The following is a 21,218-nucleotide window of genomic DNA, read 5'->3' as shown; positions in this document are numbered from 1 at the left end:
TCTTAGAATGTCTTCCACTGGTAAAGTAAAGTAGTTTTTTCATCTTCCTAATTAAACCAAAAATATTTTTGTCATTTTCAGTCATTTGTGTAGTTTTGGAGACTTTTCCTGTATTATTTGCAAAGAGGATAGTTATTTAAAGGAAAAATAAGTACAAAAATTCCTTAAAATATTGGAAGCTTCCTCAATTATTAAGAAAGGGAATGTATCTGCGTATTTTTTTCAAGGGTAAAGGAACCTGTGTGCTTTCATGTTTATCTATAGGAAGAAGCATATAAAAATGTTAGGAACAAGTGTAAGTGTTAAATCAGCTAGGAGTAAGAAGCCTTATCCCTCAGAAAGGTCCCAAGAGCTCCTATTCAAAATATTTCATAATTATCCTACAAATGCTAATGTCAAACTGTAAATATATGTATATATTTTAATACTTTATATATAAAAACCTAGGTATATGTACACATCATTCCTCTCACGCCATGCTGTGCTGAGAAAAATTCAACAGACCATTTAGCCTTGTTGCAACTAGAGTATGGTAGAGGAACTCCAGAGAATCCTCCACAAGCTGCTCACAAAAATAGGCTTCGGCAAGTAATGGAAAATATTAACTAAATCTTTGCAATTTTCCTTGTTCAGAACAGATATGTCTTTTTAAATTAATCTTTATGATTTTAATAAGGCTGAGAGATATAAAAAGCTTTGATTCTGAAAGAAATGCTGATGCTGAAGTTGTTTTTTTTTTTTAATTTTATTCTGATGACTTATCACATCTAAGTAAAGATATCTATGTTTAAAAGTACAGCCTATCCACATACATATCATTCAATTGCTGGCATCAGCAAACATTTTACTTTAGTTTCGGACTCAAAAGAGACATACTGAAATCATCCAAAGGAGAAGATAAAGCTGCTTTTCCAGTTGCTAGTTCATTAGAACTGATTGTGTATCTGCAGGATGACAGCAGCAAACATTGCTAATAGATTTGACTCTTAAATGTTAAAACATTTGCAAGAATAAGGCAGAAAACAATGCCAGAGTCAATAAGGTAGGTACTGTTATTAATGCTAGTTTCTGCACCTTATGGTGTAGATATATTGTTTGATAGGTGTGGTGGAAACTGCCACCCCACTGCAGAGTGGATAAGCAAGATTTCTGGAGCCTAGAATAAAGGTCCTGCATATTCTTGTTTACCTGTATTTGTGTACCTGGAGTAATGCACTGACTCTTGACTTTCTTGGAGTGCTGGTACAGAAACAAGCGTGCTATGGCAGTAGTAGTGACAGGACAGCTTACTTGCTGACATAGAATGCATGTTCCCCCAGGTTTGTAGTCTTTGGGTGCCCCTCCCTTCTCATTGATATTGGGATCCAAGACCCAATATTCATAGTAGTAATTTAGCAAAGTGATTCCAGGTGGGGGAAATCATTCCTCTACTTTTGCAGATGCATTTTCAAAGGAAGTTGCTGTTTTAATTTTAGTACTTTGTAGGCTGTCCCTAACCCTTTGTCTTCTTAAAAGTGCTGTTTCTCACATAGCCAAAAAAAAAAGTGGGGGGAGGGGAAGCTTTAAAGATTTTTTTTTTTTTATCATGAAGGGGCAAAGGGCTTTATTTTTTCTGAGCTACAAAAGTGAGAGTGGCACCAAATTGTTGCTTTACATGTACAGTGACCTTCAAATTAAGCCATAGATTTTGACTTGGGATTCACTGCAAAATTAATTAGTAAAATCGTAGCAGATGCTCAATAAAGTAGTACAATTAAGAAAGTGTGTGCATATAAAATGTGAGTTTGGCTAGCATCTTGTCCTAGCCATTTCAGAGCATACCACTTGCCTGTGTAAGTTGTGTATAAGACTTCTAATTAAAAAGCTATATTCGTACTTTTAAAGGATGATGTGAAGTCTTAGTGAAGAACCTGAAGCATCACTCAAGATCTGGAGAACTTGGCTCCTGTGCTAAACAGTCTGTTTACCTCAGTTACTTAAAATTTGGTTTGGTTTTTATTGGTTCTGCTGTGAGTATTGATCATCTTAGATTTTAGGATTAGGGTCCAACATAATGTCTACGACAATGAGTCAGGAAGGAATGCATTTCTAGAGAAGTATGTAAGTGCATAGTGTTTGCTTATGGTTTTCACTGCAGATCTGTTAGTAAGTCATACTCCGGATCATTTCCACTGATTCAGCAGAAATGATGGCATTGGTATAGGCACCATTATGTGTTTGCAGCTGGTTACTGCTTCAGGAAAGTAACATACCCATTCTATATGCTAGCCTTTTACTCTCTGGAGCAAAGTTTACTTCCAACATCATTTCATAGTGCTCTGTTCCCGCTCTTCTATAATGTGCTTAAACGTGCCTAATTTTCAAGGGATTTCAGTGTTGAGGCCTCCATAGTATCACCATGAGTGGTTCCCAGTGAGGGTGACAACAATGATTTGATGTTGAAATGCCATTTTAAACAACCAAAATGTGAAGGAAGAGAATGTATCAGCTGCTTATATTTTTTTATTTAGTTGCATTTCTGTAATAAAGCAGTCACATGACATTGAAAGTTTGACAGAATTGTTAGTCATGTAAATAATATTTGAAGAACATGGAATATGTGTAATAATAGTATGTAGCCACAATTTTTATATGAAAATGAGGATCATAAGAATTATTGTAGTAAGTTTGATCATAACATAGTGTATTAAACTTTCTCTAAAGAGTTTCATTGTAAATGAAATTTCACATTTTGAAAATCAGTCCATTGGGGAACTTCAGGAAGGCTTCTCTCCATCCTTCAAGAGAACTTTAATAAAAAACAGGAAGCAGAACAATGGCTTGAAGCCATTGGAGGAAGGCTTTCATTTCAGTTGACATTCAGCTGTTACTGGCCATTAAATTCATTTCCAGATGTGATTAGTGATATTGGATTGGTGGTCTATTTTCTGTATGTGCTTATTTGAGAACTTAACTGAGGAAATAGAGCCAGCTTTGCAGGTAGAATGAGCAAACTGCATATATACCCATACTTTCCTGAATCCACAGACCCAATAGACTAGGCATAGAGTGAACTCCATATGAGTAAATTCAGGCCATCCTCACTGGAGTGTTTTTACTTAATAAGTTATACTTAATCAGTATAGATCTTTGCCCTATAACACAAGCAGTCTTTCTTAAGTCCCTTTAAAAGTTAAGCTGTCCCTTTCTTAATAATTGAGGCAGAAAGATTAGTATCAGGAAGACTGGAAGTTTAGGGCTTTTGTTACACCATTTCAATTAAAATTATTTGATGTTAGTGTCGTATGGAGAAGTGCCATGGTTGTGACATCGCTAAATTATTATATCTGGATTTCTCATGCTCTAGCCTTGTTAGATATGTTAAAGAGAAAAAAAAAACCATGAAAAAAGGAAGGAGTATGTTTGCTAAAACAACATAAAAGTAGTGATTTGTAACATGATATTTAAAGGAGCTGACTTGCAAAAAAACGTTACGTGAAACAAGTTTGTTATTTCTGTTCCAGTGTTTTTAAAAAATGAAGAGGCAGAAGTGACATGATTAGTGGAAGCATTCCTGTTTTACACATAATAACTAGGAATTGACTTACATCGTGCAATATAAAAATTCTAACATACACAATAGAGGGTGCGCACAGAACAAATGTAGATAGGTTCAAATGTATGCAGGTTCAAATATATGCAAGCTTATAGGGATGGGATGGTAGATTTGCAACATATTTGTGCCCAGAATCCAGAATATGTGAAGATCAAGGTCTTTTTTTGCAAAGCCATGCAAACACCAAGCAATGCCAGCATGATTCTTTTAGTGTTCATAAGCCACCTGGGTTGCTTTGTATAGATTTAATAAAAAAGTTAATTTGTATATGCAGGGAACATATAAAAGTAGAACAATTGAGGGTATGCATTGCAAGGGAGAAGGACTTCTATAAGAGAATGAAACACCAAAATACTCTATTTTGGCTGTTTTTTTTTTTTTTTTTCAAAGGAATATGTTCTTTTACAAGCAGGATCAAGAGTTAAACTGGTATTGGATAAACATAGCAAGTACAGTTAAATATTCAGGGGAGGAAAAAGTAGATTGAGATGAGGGTTTTGTACCCAGACTTCTCACTAGAAACTGAAATCACGTTTGTTTTTCACAAGGATGAGTTGTAACGCTGTTCAAAAATCAGTATGCTATCTTTCTACCTAATAGCTGTGAAGAATTGCATTATGAGCAATTAACACAAAGGAATATCAGAATGTTGATTTTCGCCACTTACTAAGCCTTCCATGCATTTAATGGACAACAAATATCAATGCAATCTGATGTCATGCATCTAGAATTCATTAGACCTGTGTTTAGTCATCACAAATATAGAAGAACAATTAGAGATTCTGCTTCAAGTACTTGAGCCTTTTTGGAATATGTACTCTATTTAAAGACACAAAGCCTATCTAGTTTTTTTCTCCTCTTATTGTTTTATGTGTGACCTGCCTATGTCACTTTATGCAAGCATCTTTAGTATTCTTGTACTGGCAGTGTGATTTTATGACAGAGGTTTGTGCTGAGGAATTCTCTTTTGAGATATCAAGGGGTTAAAGGCTACTTGGAATAAATGCTTACATTTTCTCACTTAATCCAGTCGTTGTTATTAAATATGTATGTGTGTGTGTGTGTGTGTGTGTATATGTGTGTCTATATATAAATTATTTTATATATTATATATATATTTATATAAAAATATATAAAATATATATATTTCTTCCATCAATAGTGCATCTTCTGGCAGAGTGAGGCAAGGAAGCAATACAAACTAACCCATCATCTCAACAGCTGAGTAAGTTTCTTCAGGAAAAAAATCTCTTTTAAAAGTAATGGCCTGCTGCAGCATGAGGAGTATTCAAGAAAGAAAATATTTACATTTTTTTCTCCTAACTTCTGACCCTTGAAATTAAAAGCATTTTCCCCAGCCCCTCAGTTGCTGTTATGCCTCAGGAAAAATGGGTCATTTTTCATGGCAGAAATTGGTTTTAGCAACATTAGGATGATGCACCTGTCTTCAGAAAACCATAACATATATAGGAAAGTTTAAAACCTTAACCTAAAAACTCAGATATGCCCCAAAACAATACATTTTGTATTTTACATATACTGCTATGCAGAAAATCCATATTATGTAGCTTTCTCTGCACTCCTTTATTGCTTTCTATTGCACACAGGAAGTACAGTTGTATTTCCAAAAATATTTTGAAAAAGTTTTCTGTTGACTACTGACAAGGTCCCTAAGTCATTCACAACTGTCTACTTTAAATGAGGCTTTTCACGATATTGAAAAATTGGTTCCAGTTGGCTGCACACCTGACAGTTGAAAATAAAAGTCCCATGCCAGTCATAGCTAGAAATTCAATTTACTTTATGCACAGTCAGAGCAACAAAACATAGTTTCTTTCCAAAGAGGTGACAGTGCAGTTAGAACTTCTGCAGTTGCCTTTCATGCACTGATAATTAAAAAAAATCAAAACAAAATCCCTAACTGGAAAATGAACACTCCCTTTATAATTACCTATTTCAAAACTGTAATTGAGCATTTCATTATAAAGATGCTAATCAATCCAGAACAATACTCCTGGGACAGCACACGCATCCAGAGACATAGAAGTTATAATAGAATATGCAAGAGAAACTTTCCCAGATTATCATTAGTTGCTCAAGCATTTCTATTGTGAAAGATGAAACTCCCACAAGATGTATTGCAGCGTTCCATGTGGAACTTCTCTCCAGGCTCGTTTTCTAGGCTTCAGATATATTCAAAAAAACAGATATTTTGTCATCAGTGAAAATAATCAGAATCTGTTCCAAAACAAAAAACAAAAAAAAAAAACAGAAAAAGGAAAATTACCTTCCTGCTGCATTGTTAGGTTAAGCAAGTAATGATTGAGGTAAAGAAAACCAAAACAGAAATTGTCTTTCTAGATTGTGGGTTTTTTTTTTAAATCTTCATTTCTAAAGTATTATTTTTTGCAACTTCTGTAAAATTTTCTGTGGAAATTTTATTTGCAATTTTAGAATACAATTACCAGACACACAATCTAACTTACTAATAAATCAGAAAGAAAAAATTTAAACTGAACCAATGAACTACTGTTGCTCCCTGTCATGCACCAGCTGTAGTAGAGTATGGATATGCTTAGGGAATGTCCAAACAAATTATAAAAATAAATCCATTTATACAAAATACTGAATGCATAATATTTGAATATAAAGCTTACAGATATTTCATGAAATACCATAAATTAGATTACCTGCCCAGACTTAGTTACGTCATTCACTGTGATTTTTTGCTTTCAATAACAGAAAATTATTCTGAGCAAAAATTCTTAGCGGCATAGTGATTTATACAAGTAAAGTATAGTTTTAGATCCAGAAAATTAACTGATTTTCACATTAAATCAGTGATCTGAGTAGTAGCAAAATCTAAATTTGCAACTACAGCACAAAAATGAAAGAAAATAGAAAAAGTATATGTTTGCATTTATAGGGCAGTTTAGATACTTTTGGTATTGATTTATAAATGCAAGTGGATTGAAACTGGATTGCGTGAGCAGTTGCTAGTCACACCTGCCTGTCCCACCACTGTGGAGGATGCTGCTGATGGCCCAGCAGGTATAGTTGTGTCCTGAGTAACCACTGTTGTTTGCAGCGCTCTGTCTTAGAATAACATGCACGGCTTTGCAGCTTCTGCAAAGTGCTGGCAGCTCTTGTGCATTGTGGCTGTTGAGACACTGCTTTATGTGTGATCCCAGATATTTCCGTTCTGTGGGTGGCATCTTTGTGGAGAGGAAGCACAGCAACTTTTGTCCGCCTGTGTTTGGGAAGCAGTGCTGTGGCATCATGAAAGCCAGTAGTACTGATACAGAGAATTTCATAAAGTGATGGAGTGCATTTCAGGTATATAATTGATATTATGTATTATTTCATATTACATATGAACAGGCGTTTTAAATACAGCTTTTTTTGTATTTTAAATGAGAGAGGTAATGTAAGCTGAATCTTTAAAAGTTTTGAATTATTTTAATGAGAATGTATAAAGGTTTGAACTTACTCTGCACTGTCCCACAGGATACAGGCTTTTGTGATCACAGCATATCAGATTCTATGCTTTATTATCTGATGCAAAGCACAAAACTCTAAAACAGTTTTGATAGCAACCTGCATTAGCACTTATGTATTTCATTATTTCTGGCTAAATAGAAAGAAATGTACAGTTGAAGTGCAAGTGTCTCAAAGGCACTTCGAAGGTTCTCTTCTTCCTTTCCTTTAAACTCTGCAATCTGTCCTTTTTGTGACTCTGTGTGTGTGTGTGTGTGTGTGTGTGTGTGTGTGTGTGTGTGTGTGTTCTTATTAACACCATCTTACTCTGCAGTTGTGCTTTGCTGGTCATTTACTGCTTTACTATGCCTTAAATCTGTGGTTTTTTATTCCTTTGGATGCTCAGATTAATGAAGACTCCGAAACTATGAATGGCAGAGCACTCCAATCTAAAACATCATCTCTTAGGTTTTCTTGGCTATGTATTTTATCTACAAGGTGATAAGCATAATTAGGATAATAACCTTCCATTTTTGTCCTACCTTCAACCCAGTTTCTGTCATACGCCTTTTGACTCTTCATTTAAAAGACTGTCAATGGTGCTTGCAGATTGCTAATATCATCTGTTTATTCCTTTGTAATTTTTTTCTCTCTCTGATTTGTCTTGCTAATTTAAGGAGGAAGATGAATGACTGTCTATCTCAGAAACGGTATCATATTCAGAACTAGCGAGAGAGGTGATTAAAACAGTTTTGTGTGTAGGAAGTGTGCAGAACTACTTCTGCGTATGAGCAGAAAAACAATTCTTGCTTCATATGGCAAAAGGTCTATAACACAGTTACGCGCATGGATGCACTCCCTGTGCCACAGCGTGCAGTTACTGTGTGTGTTGGAGCAATATTTCCATAGCTGCATTATTTCCATAGCTTCATACAGTATAGTTAAACTTTATTCTTTCTGATACCCTTCATGAATATAGTGTTTGTCTTGGTATCCTATAGTCTTACTTTCTTACTGAGAATGGACTGAAAAAGAGGCTACAGAAGAAGGTGAAGATTGCACAGTGTCCATATGCAATTGACAAGGGTGTTAGAAATTATCACCTTATTGCTAGTGCCAGCATATTTGGAAAAGAGTAAAGTCACAGTTTAGTTTAGTTTAGTATCAGTCCAGGAAGATGAATGACTGTGAAGCTGTTGCAGAAGTTAAATCTGATAAGTACTTGCTGAAATGTTTTCTGAGGAGGAGGCAAAAGCAGTGAAGAGTATATGGAAAGTACATAGAGCATTTTATTCTATTTGGCAATGTTAGGAGAGGTGTAGGATGATGAACCACAGAACTAACAAGAATTTATTTTTATTGTCACATCCACGTAGTGAATACATTCAGCTACCAGGGTGCCTGGACAATACTTTGAGAGTTGAAGCTGCATCACCTCAAAGCACTGGGAAAATCTTAACCTCACAAATGACTGCTTTTTTATTGATTAATACTTTGCACGGTTACATCCAATTGTCTCCCAGACTAAGCAGTGGAGACAGCAGTGGAGAAGTTTCATGAGAGTTCTCCTGCATCTCGATGCAGCATTTTAACCTCAAACCAGTATTTTCTTTGTGGCTTGATATATTGAACTCTGACTTCTTTCTGAGCTGTCTTTAAGGCCTTCTTGGAGGAGGAGGAGGAGAGCATGCATTTCTGTGTATAGGGGGTTGGAGGAAATGGAAGACATAGGAAGAAATGGTAGGACACATAGGCCCAGAAGAGGCTTCCGAAGATTCATTATTGATGTATTGAAGGATTGTACTTTTGATATTACTAGATATTGCTAGATATTACCTTTTATTAAATGCTCTATATGCAATCTGTTTATATAGGTGTAGTCTCTCAGCTAAGCATATGCTTATGCAATATAACAATTATATCCAACTATGTATCTTTCTGTTTCTACCTATTTCATTCTTCATCTGTCATAAAAACGTCAACAGCTTATTCTATTAAAACTGTATTTTTATGCAATTGTAAAGGCAGAAAGTCCAAGAATGCCTGCTTTTCATTTTTCACATTAACCATCTGCCTGTTCTGGTGAACTTTTCTATTTAAGCATGTGCTCCGAAAAGTAGAATCATTTCTAGTGTTTGTAGCTTCCATTCTCTTAACAACAATTCCACTGAGTAGATTGTCCATGGATTTTTTACTTCTTACTTTGATAATTTTACACTTTATACCACCTGTGTGATCTCCATAAGTCTCATATACCCTAGTCTCTTTAAAATGTTCATGTTTTCTCTCATCCCTGCACATATACATAGCCACATCACTAAGTAACCCCTATCTTTTAAGATAACCTTTGCTTTCTCTATACCATTTACCCTGTTTTCTTTCTGCCTACACTTTGAGAAAACTTTCTCTTAAATGCCACAGCCAGTAAATTGTAATTCAGTTCATAACGTGTACTTACTGTTCTCAAGTATTCATATCTCTCCACCCAGATGAAATCAAGAACTTAGCAGCCAATGAAATTAATTTCAGCTTTTTTCAAAATTCTGGAGGCTGTAATGCACAAATGACTTACAGATGCTGAATATGGAAAGCATTACATTTCACATGAAGAGTGATCTTTTCTGGGGGAAATGTTAAGTAATGCGGGCCTTGAAGACATTGTTTTGCAATTAATTAATTAATGCATCCCTAATGTGACAGCAGGGTCAGATAATTGTTGAGTTCTTGAAAATGAATCATTAAAGACTGAGTATACAATTTGCTTAACAAAGATCTGCTATTAAGGGCAAAATATTTTTCTTGGAGTTGTGTAGTTGCAGACTATTTCTCTGATAATAAAATACATTTATATTCTTATCCTCACACACCAATACTTTCTGAATGTCAGGGCATTATCTGATTGTTAGATTGTTAGAAATGTAATAGGCTTTACTATGGAAATCTTTTGCTGTTGTTCTGTTGCTTTCACCAAACCAAATATAAGAGGTCTCTGGGGGGGGTCTAATCTTTCTTTTTGCTTTTCACTTTCCACCTTCAGGGAGTTGAGGCATAAGTTCTATGATGCACCTGAAGTGAGAGTTCTAAGCCACTCAGTTCTGCTATTTATAGGCTAAGCTAAATTTGTCAAGTGTACTGTAGAGAAAATGCATTTTGATCCATTCTGTCTGGCACAGATCTGGCTGCCGATTATTTTATAAAGTATTTTGCTTCTTACCTGGCTGGGCTTGGCAATATTAGGATTCCCGTTGGTACCTAGAAGTGTACCGAGTGGCTACCTTCCTTAATAAGGCAGCTTCCAGCAATAAAAACATCTCTAGGCTTTTGTTGACTTTTAACTCCCTTTCAAAGCTGATACGTTACTGTTCTTTTTCCTTTGAGCGTAATAAAAATTGTAATATTCCACAAAGACATTTTATAGTTCTCTTTTTTTTTTTTTTTTCAAAAGAGCAACTGTGGACAGCTTTTTTCTTTTTGTGTCATTATGTCATATCTTAGTATGGGAAATGCATAGTGCTATTATTGCTTCGGGAAGTTTTTGTACTTTATTATCAGATCACTTTATAATGCCAACTGCTTTTGAAAAATAACCATTTCAGTTCTCTATCTCTTCCTCTAATATGGTTGTATTGCCATCAGCAATGTTATAATGAAATGCAGTCAGGCTAAACTAGCTGCAACTGGATTACTGTCCTGTGTGTTTTGCAGATTCACTGTCTGTCAGTCATGCTTCAATCTGATTAGGCAACAAGTAGATTGAATAGTATTGAAACAAAACTGTAAAGTGAAAAGGAAAAAGAGAAGCCATAAAGGAAGAAATTGCAGAGTAATATAATAGAGAGAAAATGATTTGCAATGTTGAAGTCAGATTTGACCTGTTAGTTCCTTAGTTCCAAAACATTTCTAGTTTTCTTTTGCTCTCTGCAGGACCCAGTATGCTTCAGCTGGGCCAGAGCCCTAACGATGGGGCACAACCTACGTGCGCAACTTTTATATTGAAAAGGCTCAGAAGAGGCAAAATCCTTTTAAAACAGCTTTAGCTCTTTAGACAGATACAAAGTAGACAAAGCTGTGTCATGTGCAGGGCAGTGAAGCTGTAGGATCACATGTAGCGTGTAGGATCACTTATGTAGGTAGTCCGAATACCTAGGTCTCGGAGGAAGCAAGCCACTCAAGGGTGCTGAGACTGGCATTAATGGTGGACCCAAACTCATCCTGCTGAGCCATCTTCTATAAGAGTGGTGCTTTTCTATGGAACTGTTGGGAGCATCCATTGGAAGCTGCTTTTGGAGCCTTTGGAGCCTTTTCTCCAGCACGCTGTCTGATGAAAACATGTCATATGGCCCATACTTGTGTGACCGTTGTGGTATGCGGCTCACATAGGTTTAGCCTGGCCTAAAAGGTGGTAGCAGCGCAGCTCCAATGTTGCCTACGCACTGCAGTAGGCGCTGTCAGGCTTGTGGGTTGTTTGTTTTTTTTTTTTTAAGTTTCTTTTTACTATAGTGTCTCATAATGCAGAAAACAAGTAAAGAATTTAACAAACTGGCTACGGCAAATAGCCTAGTACCATAGATTTGTTGTTTTGATTTTTCTTCCTTTGAGACAATTAAATGGAAGACAAAGACAAAAATCGGTGAGTAGAAGGTTTGGAGTAAAAATACTCAGTGCATTTTTTCTTAAACCAGACTTTGGACATAAAAAATTCTAATCATCATGTGAAGCTGGGCTTGGTAAAAGCTAATTTGCTATTTTCTAGGCTAGTGCTTAGTTTTTATAAATGCAGAAAAGTAGATATTCTACAAAAGTTATTGTGAATTTCAATCAGTTCCTCTTCATTTGTTGGCGAATGACTCTAATAATGAAGATTAGTGAAGATATTTATTTTAGCTCCCTTTCCCTAAATTTGATTTTTATTCTTTTTATTCTTTGTTCTTTCTTTCTTTTTTTCTATTTTTTTCTTTCTTTTTTCAGCAAGGGTCCACAGTTTGCTCTCTTTATTTTCTTTTATGAGTGAAGTTAGAGCTGGATCGTTTCAGGGTAACCAAGTGCCAAGTGATTTCTGGGGCTGTAGGGTAGCCAAGACCTAGGGCATTGCCAGATTTTGTGTTTCTCAGGTAAGCTTCCTTTCTTTTGATGGGTATGCCCCTTTTACTAAAATACAAGTTATAATCCAGACCGACTTGAAGTCAATGCCAGAATTTCCATTGGTTTCAGCCAGGCTAGGACTTGAATCACTTTTCAGCATAAGAAATCACATTTGTCTACAAGTTGCATTAGGAAAGATTGTGTGAATAATCTCACCTCTGCAGAAGTCAGTCTACAGTAGGAGATATTTCAGTTGGTCACTTACCCTGTTGTCTGTGACTTTGTAACATTATTTAAATTCTCAGTATAGATTCAAAGGCAATACTTTTTCTTGAGCCAGGAAGGACAGAGTTGAGAATGCAGAATGCTCTAGTGAATTGTTTGTGCATCAGAAAAATGAAAAGCTGAATTCTTAAAATCTCTAAAAGTGACTTGGATGTCAGAGCTTTGTAAATGTTAAGATATGTGACATCTTACAAACTGATATCTTACAATTTATAGCTGATAATTTAGAACACAAATGAAACTGTATAAAGATTAAACTAGACAAGGTTTTTTTGTATGTTTTAAGATTACATATAAACATCAATTTTTCTGTACATAAAACAAAAAGAACTTCCTAACTTTCTGAATTAAAGAGAAATCCTATGATATGATCTATAAATCCATTGTTATCATTGAATTCATTTATTCACTGAATTTATTTTATTTATTCATTTCTTCATTTATGCAAACCTATTTTCTGTTCTGCATAGTAACAGAAGAATCTTTGTTACTATCCAAAATTGAATGACAAAAGAAAATCAGATAGAATATATAACTATTTTTAAATTACTTAATCTTAGCAAAATTCTACAAGTAGCGGATGCTTTTATAGTGATGTAGTTCAAAGCCTTGCTTGAGATTAGAAGTCTAGTGTTCTAGGGTGCATGCTCAGTCATGTTAGAATAAATGTAAAAGGGAAATTCAGGAATGACAGAGGAGCATTAAGGTGTATTATCTAGAGACTGTAAGACTAAGCTCTGAACCCTCAACACAGCTGCCTTAAATTTCCATAATTATATGTTTGTGTTTGCATTTTTTTAAAGAAAAAAACAGAACAAAATACACATCTTTCAGCTGTTTACTTTTTATAAAAGAGTAAGTACAATGTAGGACTTTCGACAGTTTATCTTGTTCCTTTGGGAATAAACATAGTTCTCCTTAAAAGACTTTGTTTTACCAATAGGTATTTCTGATTTTGGAGTGGTTGAATAGTTTATGGCAACTAATTTTATGCACTTTTTTCTCTTCTTTCTAGTAGTGATTCAGCTGTCATTCATTTTTTGTAGACAAAATTTGTCTATGAGATCTGTTTGTTTTGTTCTATAAGGAAAGACTTTACTTAGTATGTACAGATTTGAAGTTATTGGCACTTCTTCCTAGATTTGGTTCCCATATGTATGGTATTAGGAATCTGTGGCTAGGGAGTGGATGTAATATAGGGTTGTGAATGTGATGAATGAAGCACAGAAGCTGAGTGTCAACACATTTTTCTTTTATTTCAATCCTTGCACACCACTTTTTCATAGAACAGCTTTTTTTTTTTAATATAAGAAATATGCAGTTATTTTCCCATGAGTTTTTGTGCCAGATCAGAGATTGCACTGAACTAAAACACTATCTCTAAACACTTTCAGGCTTCAGGAAAGTTGAACTCTCAGTCCAGTTTGTGTAATTAGTCCAAACAAGATCCTACATCTTCACATTCCCAAATTCCAAAATGTTGTACTTCATCCGTGCTTAAACTGGTTTTCCATGTGGCTTTCTACAAGAGATATCACTTCTTTTTGTTTGTCTGTGTTTAAGTCCCTTCTGAGAGCTTTTCCCTGCTATGCTAAATTTCTCTATGTTGAATTGTCAAGTGTGTACATGTACATGAACACTTGCAAAAACAAGCAAACAAAAATAAATAAAAATATTATCTTTTTTTTTTTCCTTTGGAGATTTGTCTCCAGAGAAGCATTTTCCATAAATGTAATCTCCTTGGAGAAGGGACCGTCTCCTCCTGAATATGCTTCTAGTACCTGAGAGATTACTGTTGATACTAAGTAAACAAACTGCCGTGAGGTAGTTCAGTGTTCAAATGGTCCATTCACACAGCTGATCCTTCTAAGGAGAATAGGTGTCTGTGCTGCTACCCAGGAACTATTGTCTGCCTTGTCTTAACTGAGGAGAATGCTGTTGTAGCTGCACATTGAACAGTCCAGGAGGGCTGGATGTCTCCACCTCTGTTGGTCTTCATTGACAGCTGTCACTGACCAGGGAACATCTATCCTCTCACCTCATCCACATACATGTGTGCTAACGAAAGATAGATTACCTAGTCCCACCCTCTGGTTTTCACCCTTACGTTAACAATTTTATTTTTCTGGGGAAAGACATTGAAATAGCTTTTGTAGAAGCAATCATTCAGAAGCAGTTCTTGTGGAGACGTGGTGCTCCAAAGCAGAGGTCATTCTGAATGATGTAGTACAGTGTTTACACAGCAATTAACCTAAAATAAAAATACTTTCTACCAAAGCATTGCACAGAGTTATCTCTGAGTAGCTGTGTATCCCACCATAGCTGTTACGGTCAATTTTCCACCAGGGAGGCTCTGTTTTTCAGCACCGACCCTTGGTGCAGCGCAGATACTGTAGCTGGGCTGCTAAGAGAGCACCTCTTTGTGGGTATGTTCTGCTGGACAGATGTTGGCCTCTGCAGAGAGGCTAGTACAACAGCATAGTGCAGCTCCTTGTGATTTCACTGTCACTGGTATCACCTCTCAGATGTTGTGCTTGGACAAACCATTTTCAGGAGAAATGTGGAAGGGGAAAAGGGAAGAAATCACTTCTTATTTTAAGAATTAATACCACATTAGAATTAATACCACATTAGATGATCTTTTTACTGTGGGAGTATGAAGGTTGCTTGATTTGGAAGGTAATAATATTATGTGATAACTACATTTAGTCTTTGTAAGGCAGTGTATCTCTGTTTGAGTTTTCACAAGTAAGCCAAATGTATACTGACGTAATGACTGTTTATCAGTTTCAAGTTTGGTACAGTTTTCTGTGGCAAGGTCCCAGGCTGAGGCTAAGGGTTATTACCAGTCAGAGATGAGGCAGAGTTATGTGGAACAATTTGACAGCACCTGCACGACTTCTTTCTTTCTAGTGTTATCAGCCCATTATCTGCATGACTTCACTAACAATATCCTTTCAACTCACTTGAAAGAAAAAGGATCCTCATTACCTTCTTTCTAATACTTGTGCTAACATGGCCTAAAATACTGGAAGTTGACTATGGAGAGATAAACTTTTGAAGACAGAAATCAAAACCAAAGGGTTTCTAGGAAAACTTACTAATGTGTTTATCCCACTTTTCTTCTTTCTTCTCCAGCTTTTATTTGTCAGGTTTTGTGATCCATCTGTGCATTTGCAGACCAGCTCTAGATAATAAAAGCGTATTCATTTATCAGGAACAAGAGATATTTAAAATCCTATATTTCCAAGCACATAGTTATTTTTCTATTAGATACCATATTTAATATTTTGACTTGAGTGTGTGGAATGTGTGAAAATAATCTCCAGTGCCCTATTAAAAAACATTTGTGTAAAACAAGCACCTTCACTGTCACCTTCTTTATCCCTCCACTGCTCCCCTCTTATTAGTTATTGGTGTTATTTTCTTTCCACATCCTTCCTCACCAAGGGGAGTGGACACAAATCTTAGTACCCATCCTATTTCTGCTGTTCACACTCACACACTTCAACTAGACTGTTGGTGTGTGAATAAAAAGGTAACATTTTGTCCGCAACTGAGCTGTCTCTGGAGATAGTTCAGGACTCCTGCAGTCTAACAAAAGCAAAATGAAAATCACCTCTTCCTTAAAAGTGCATTTCATACATCTCCATCTTTGTGATAGCTCTGGAATCATTATGTAGCAGTTGGCTCTGATACGCTTGCACAGACACAAATTGAGTCCGACAGGACTGATGTCTCATGGACTTTGCTGTCATTTGAAATGCTGGCATGAAGATGGTAGCGATGAAGGGGGTGGAACTGATGCCTTCAGCACTTTGCCAATGAAGATTTCTTAGATTTGTGTTTTTTGATGGCAGAGCTGATTCAAGAGATATTTTACAAAAGAGATTGATAACAGCAGTGGATTTCTAACAGCTGCTCATGTCTTTTCTTCTTCCTTGAGTAGAGTCTTTGAGCATAGCACTGTACTTTAAAATGGGCTCTTTATACCACCCACAGATCTGTAAGATCCGTCTAGTGGAATGACAATTAATATAAATTTTTCTCCTCCCTTTCCGTTTTTATTTTCACTGCATAGAAACCACTCATGTGTGGTAATGAAAAAGATAGTATCTGTTTTCCTTATTGTGATAAAGCTAAGTTTCAGACCTGCCAAAGTTTATGTTACTGTTCCTTAGGAAAGCACAATTAAATCTCGGTGTTATTTTACTAACACTGGCAATCTATTTTAGGCTATCTCTAATATATTCTATGAGAGGGAAAAGCATTTTTATATTCTTTAATTTTATTATTACTCAGGTGTGGTAAATGTAGACAAGAGTGAGACACACTGCTTTTTAAAGGCAGGTGCTTGAGCTGTAGCACTCCCAGTATATTGTATTAAATTATATTTTGTAAAAAACATATGGAGATGGATTGAAATCAAGTCTGAGCCCTTTATTCTAGGTTGGATTTATTTTTTTTCTGTTATGTATAATTCAGGTATGTAGAGGAAATCACAAGAGAAATTTTAACCCCTGAGAGTTGTTGAACCAAAACTATATGAGGTATTGACATAGAAAGCAGTATACTAGCATTGCAAGTCTCTCTTTAAGAATGTCTTTACTTTAAGAGGCATATACTTTAAGAAGTACCTTTAACCCTGTTATTCCTATCAGATGTCAGGGCATCAGCTCCCAGTATGCTGCTTACAAGTGAACTTTTTATTCTGGGTGTTGAATGCACTTCAAAGCCCTTCTTACAACATGACTATTACACTCAAACTTCATTAGAAATGATAGTTATTGTGATTCAAAAGGTGCTGTTGAACACCAAAGAGACAACTGAGAGTGTGATAGATGCTTGATTATAGTAGAAAAGGTACAGTGGGGATTACGTTTGAGCCGTGCTAACATCTGTGTACCCTAAATCTTCTAGTATGTGCCAGTGGTCTGAAATGAATAATGATTCCTTCTCTTTTCTTTCTCCTTCACCCTTTCTTCTTTTAAAACTGTTTTATCTTAAATTGCGAATGTTTATATACAGATATATACATATAGAACACCTCTTCCCTACTCCTGCTAACCATATTTCTCTTTTTCTTTCTCTTTTCTGTTCCACAGGCTCTGAAAATATTTCATCTGACATTTCAGACGGGACAGACTCGCAGTGGCTTCTAAGCCCGTGAGAACAAGGCTGCCAAAGCATGCTGGTGCCAAGCTGTCGGATGATGCACGTAGTCAGGCCAGCGGTGGTGCTCCTGTGCTTGCTACTCTATGCCGATGCTGAAAGTAAGCTTGTTATTCGTTTCTGCTGAGGTCTTGGCCATGATGAACAGTTTTGTTTTTAGCTGGCAGTCACTAAAGGTCTCTGAATGAGTTTCCTTTTGAGTAAATCTTAAAACACTGTGAGGTCCTATCTGGATCACAGCCAGTATTTGAAAGGGATTATTTATACAGCTTCCTTACCATTTTTGCTCTTAGTGCCCCTTTGTTAAGCAGCTAATGGTTCCTATTCTTCTTTTTGCGTATCAATTGGTAGAGACCGTGGTCACAAACTTCTTTAGTCAAAAGAAAGCCCAGCTTTGCTTACCAAACATTGATTACACCTCTTAGAAACTTCTTTAGTTCCTCAAATATTTCTTTCTTAAGTTTAGTCAAAAAAACTAACGAACAACTCTCCTCCTCTCTCTCCCCCCAGTAATATTGAATCCAATTAAAATTCTGGACCCTTTGTAACTGCCACAACAGCTGTTCTAATGTATTATTTCCGACAGCTGTCGTGCTATACCGTATTCAAACAAGTCAAGCAGAACTGACAACTTAGTGACTGGCCTAAATGTGTGACAATTCAGTGAGGAAAGGAACCTATGTTTGCTACTGGTGGGGGGGAAACTATTGAGCTTTGGTCAATTAGCTTACCTATTAATGGGAAGATAATATCTTCTTTTTAATTAGGAAATCATTAGGTCTGCCTTGTTTACATATGTTCTTTCTCCCAGCTGTTCTGTGGCTTTTTCGAGAAGTAACGTGCAAATGAGAAAAGCCGTTTGCTTTCCACCTGTTGACCCGCAGGTTTGCTACAAGCTGTTCAGTTCTCTTGATTCTGGGATGTTTTCCTGTTGTCTCTTCCTGAATCTGTAGAGATAAACCAACAATCAATAACTTTGTTCTAGGTCTGACTTTTGAAGGCTTCTATTTTTTTCCACACATCTGTGTAAAACAAAGGAGCAGATAAGTTGAGTTAGTAAGAACACACAAGAATAAAACTGGCGTAAGACTGGAGAAGTCAGTTCCTAGTGAAGGCATATTTAAGAGTTCTTTACATTGTGCACTCCAAGTGTACTAAGTTACACCAATAACGCAGATATAAAATCTTTCCACTTCCAAGTGTTTTAACTGTAGCACTATGAAAATAAAGTAAACGGGGGAGAAAAAAAAAAAGTACCTAAAACATACATATTTGTAGAATACTAACAGTTGAGAGTGTTTGGCTTCTTTCCAGGTAGCTAATGACCAGCTGGGATGGTTGTGTCTAAGGTGAAGCCAAGGACGTTTTAACACTTTAGCCAGCAAATAATTAACTGGGAAAGGGGCCCAAATGCTGGATGTTTCTGCAGTTTTAAATTATCACCTACTTTAAAAGTAAATTTGATGCTTAGCAGAAATAGATTTTAGAATCTGTTATACCTTTTCTGCTTAAGATAGTGGAATATCCAACCTCTTGTGGGCTGGTAGTGAAAGTCTTTTGGATTTGGTAACCCCAGTCTTGTACCAACTTGCAAGAAGATGGTCCAACACCAGTGGCCTGCTCATTAGTTCTGTACTTTTGAGAGAAGACCCTGGTTTCCTTAGTCATATTGGTTTTCAGCTGTGAACAGAAGCTTCAATCTTTCATCATTCTTCTCGTGGGAGGGAAGGAATATAATTTTCTGAAGGCTGGCATATGAGTAGTATGAAATTGGTTACTCTATAAAACCACCCAGCATGGATTTTAAGGGAGATTTACTTTTCCAAAACTGTTGTGTTCCGGTGAAACCAGTCTAAACAGTAGTATAGAGTCTTAAAAGGTTTGTGGTAGAAACTAAGAAAGAGTGAAAATGATGTATCAATAAATGTTAGTAGTGGATAACTGATATTTTTAGACATGGATTCTAAATACTAATATTCACAGGGTTAATGTACTGTCCTAACTAGAGGACAACGCAAATGCCTTTTAAGATAACAGATTAATGTTCTCCTTTTAGACAGTAGTTTAGACCATACTATTGTACTGTGTGATCATTAATATTTTCCTGTGGTTGTGTTAGATAGGTAATATACCGTGAATGCTTTTAACGTGTAGTGAATAGGAAGCCCTCATCCCGATACCCGCTGAGGGTCTTTTCATAAATTCACAGGTCAGCTCAGTTTCGTTCCAGAGGAACTCGCAAAAGCTGATCGTCTATGATTTTGTATAGATGTTCTTGCAGTTTGTAGGCACTACCAGGCAGAGTTCTGGGTCAGAGGACAGCTAGACAAACAAAAATACATTAAGATAACTTATTGGTGAGGTTTATAGAATTGCAATATCAACTATGGCTATTATTTAATAGAGTACTTATTCGTTGCAGTTGTTATTAGCCAACTGGAAAAAGAAAATGATCATTAAAAAATGTTAATAAATAGTAATATTATATTTCATAAAGTAATTATACTAGGAACAAGATAATTATTTCAGCTAATGAAAAGATGAGAAATATTGCTGGAATTTGGACCTAAAGTATAATGGAATACTTTCTTTAGATATTCTTTTCTTTAAAAGAAACAGAAATTCTTTAAAGCAAACTCATTCATTCTGTGTACTAGCCAAGACTGTAGGCCAGGGTCTCTGTTAAAGCATTCAGAAATAGTGAATAAGCAGACAGCTATGCTAAGAAATGGTAGAGCAGATATCTCTGGTTTTACTATTTCCATCTTTCCTTAGGGAAGAAACTGAGGTGGACAGTGTAACTTATGTGCTAAGGACAGCAATGCAGATGCTAGCCTGATCATTTAAAAAAAAAAATATTGACTTAGTTAGAATTTTGAAAAGTTCATTTCTGTATGTCCTTTTAATTGTCTATTGTTTTGCTTATTAAGAGTTTTTACCATATGGCTAGTGGTAGAGTGAAAGTGCATTGTGATATGACTGGGGCTTGTAGAAAGTGAATGGACTCTTGTACTAGGTAAATGTAAAACAATCACTTTAAATATTCAGTCTTTTATCTAAAGTGAATATCTGTTATCTTTCAGGTAAAGGCTTTTCTTTTGACATTACCTTTATTTTCTGCTGACCAGTAATAAAAGTGTGACTGAATAATTTTATGAATGCCCAGAATTTTTCAAAATGAACATAGTCCTTTCTGTACAAGGTTAGCTTCACAGCTGAAACTGCTTTTTCAGCTTTAGGCATCCTTTTTTGCATTCCTTTCCTTTCTAAGGAATTATAGAAAGAATTCAATATGAAAAGAGGGAAAAAAGCTAATGAAAGATTTTCTTAATTTACATGGACTTGGTTTAAATTTCAACTAAAAGTTTGTGATGAACTGAAAGTACACTAAAGAGGTTTGTGATAGCTGAATGTTAATATAATGTGTCCTGTATAGTCAGATTTGATGGTATCATTGTATTTAAAATCTGAACACATAAATCGCTTATGACATATAGCTTATTCCTCTGTCACTTAACCCAGGAGACTAAAGAAAGAGGATATGATTGTTAAGGAATTATTATGCACAGGCTTTGAAGTTGATAAATACTGATATCTATGAATATAA

General features: G+C 35.9%; 1 protein-coding gene across 39 annotated transcripts in view; it reads left to right on the top strand.

Moving 5' to 3' along the window:
- PTPRD (protein tyrosine phosphatase receptor type D) overlaps window positions 1-21,218 on the top strand; it is a 1,218,182-nt gene that overhangs the window by 919,639 nt on the left and 277,325 nt on the right. For all 39 annotated transcript variants that reach the window (XM_068927738.1, XM_068927756.1, XM_068927755.1 and 36 more), the window contains one exon: window positions 17,545-17,712. In XM_068927738.1, the coding sequence (XP_068783839.1) occupies window positions 17,628-17,712 (85 nt within the window). In that variant the 5' untranslated portion in view covers window positions 17,545-17,627. The remainder of the gene's footprint in view (window positions 1-17,544; window positions 17,713-21,218) is intronic.

Source organism: Struthio camelus, chromosome Z, assembly GCF_040807025.1.
Source record: "Struthio camelus isolate bStrCam1 chromosome Z, bStrCam1.hap1, whole genome shotgun sequence".
Lineage (NCBI taxonomy): Eukaryota > Metazoa > Chordata > Aves > Struthioniformes > Struthionidae > Struthio > Struthio camelus.
This window is presented reverse-complemented; position numbering and strand designations above follow the sequence as displayed.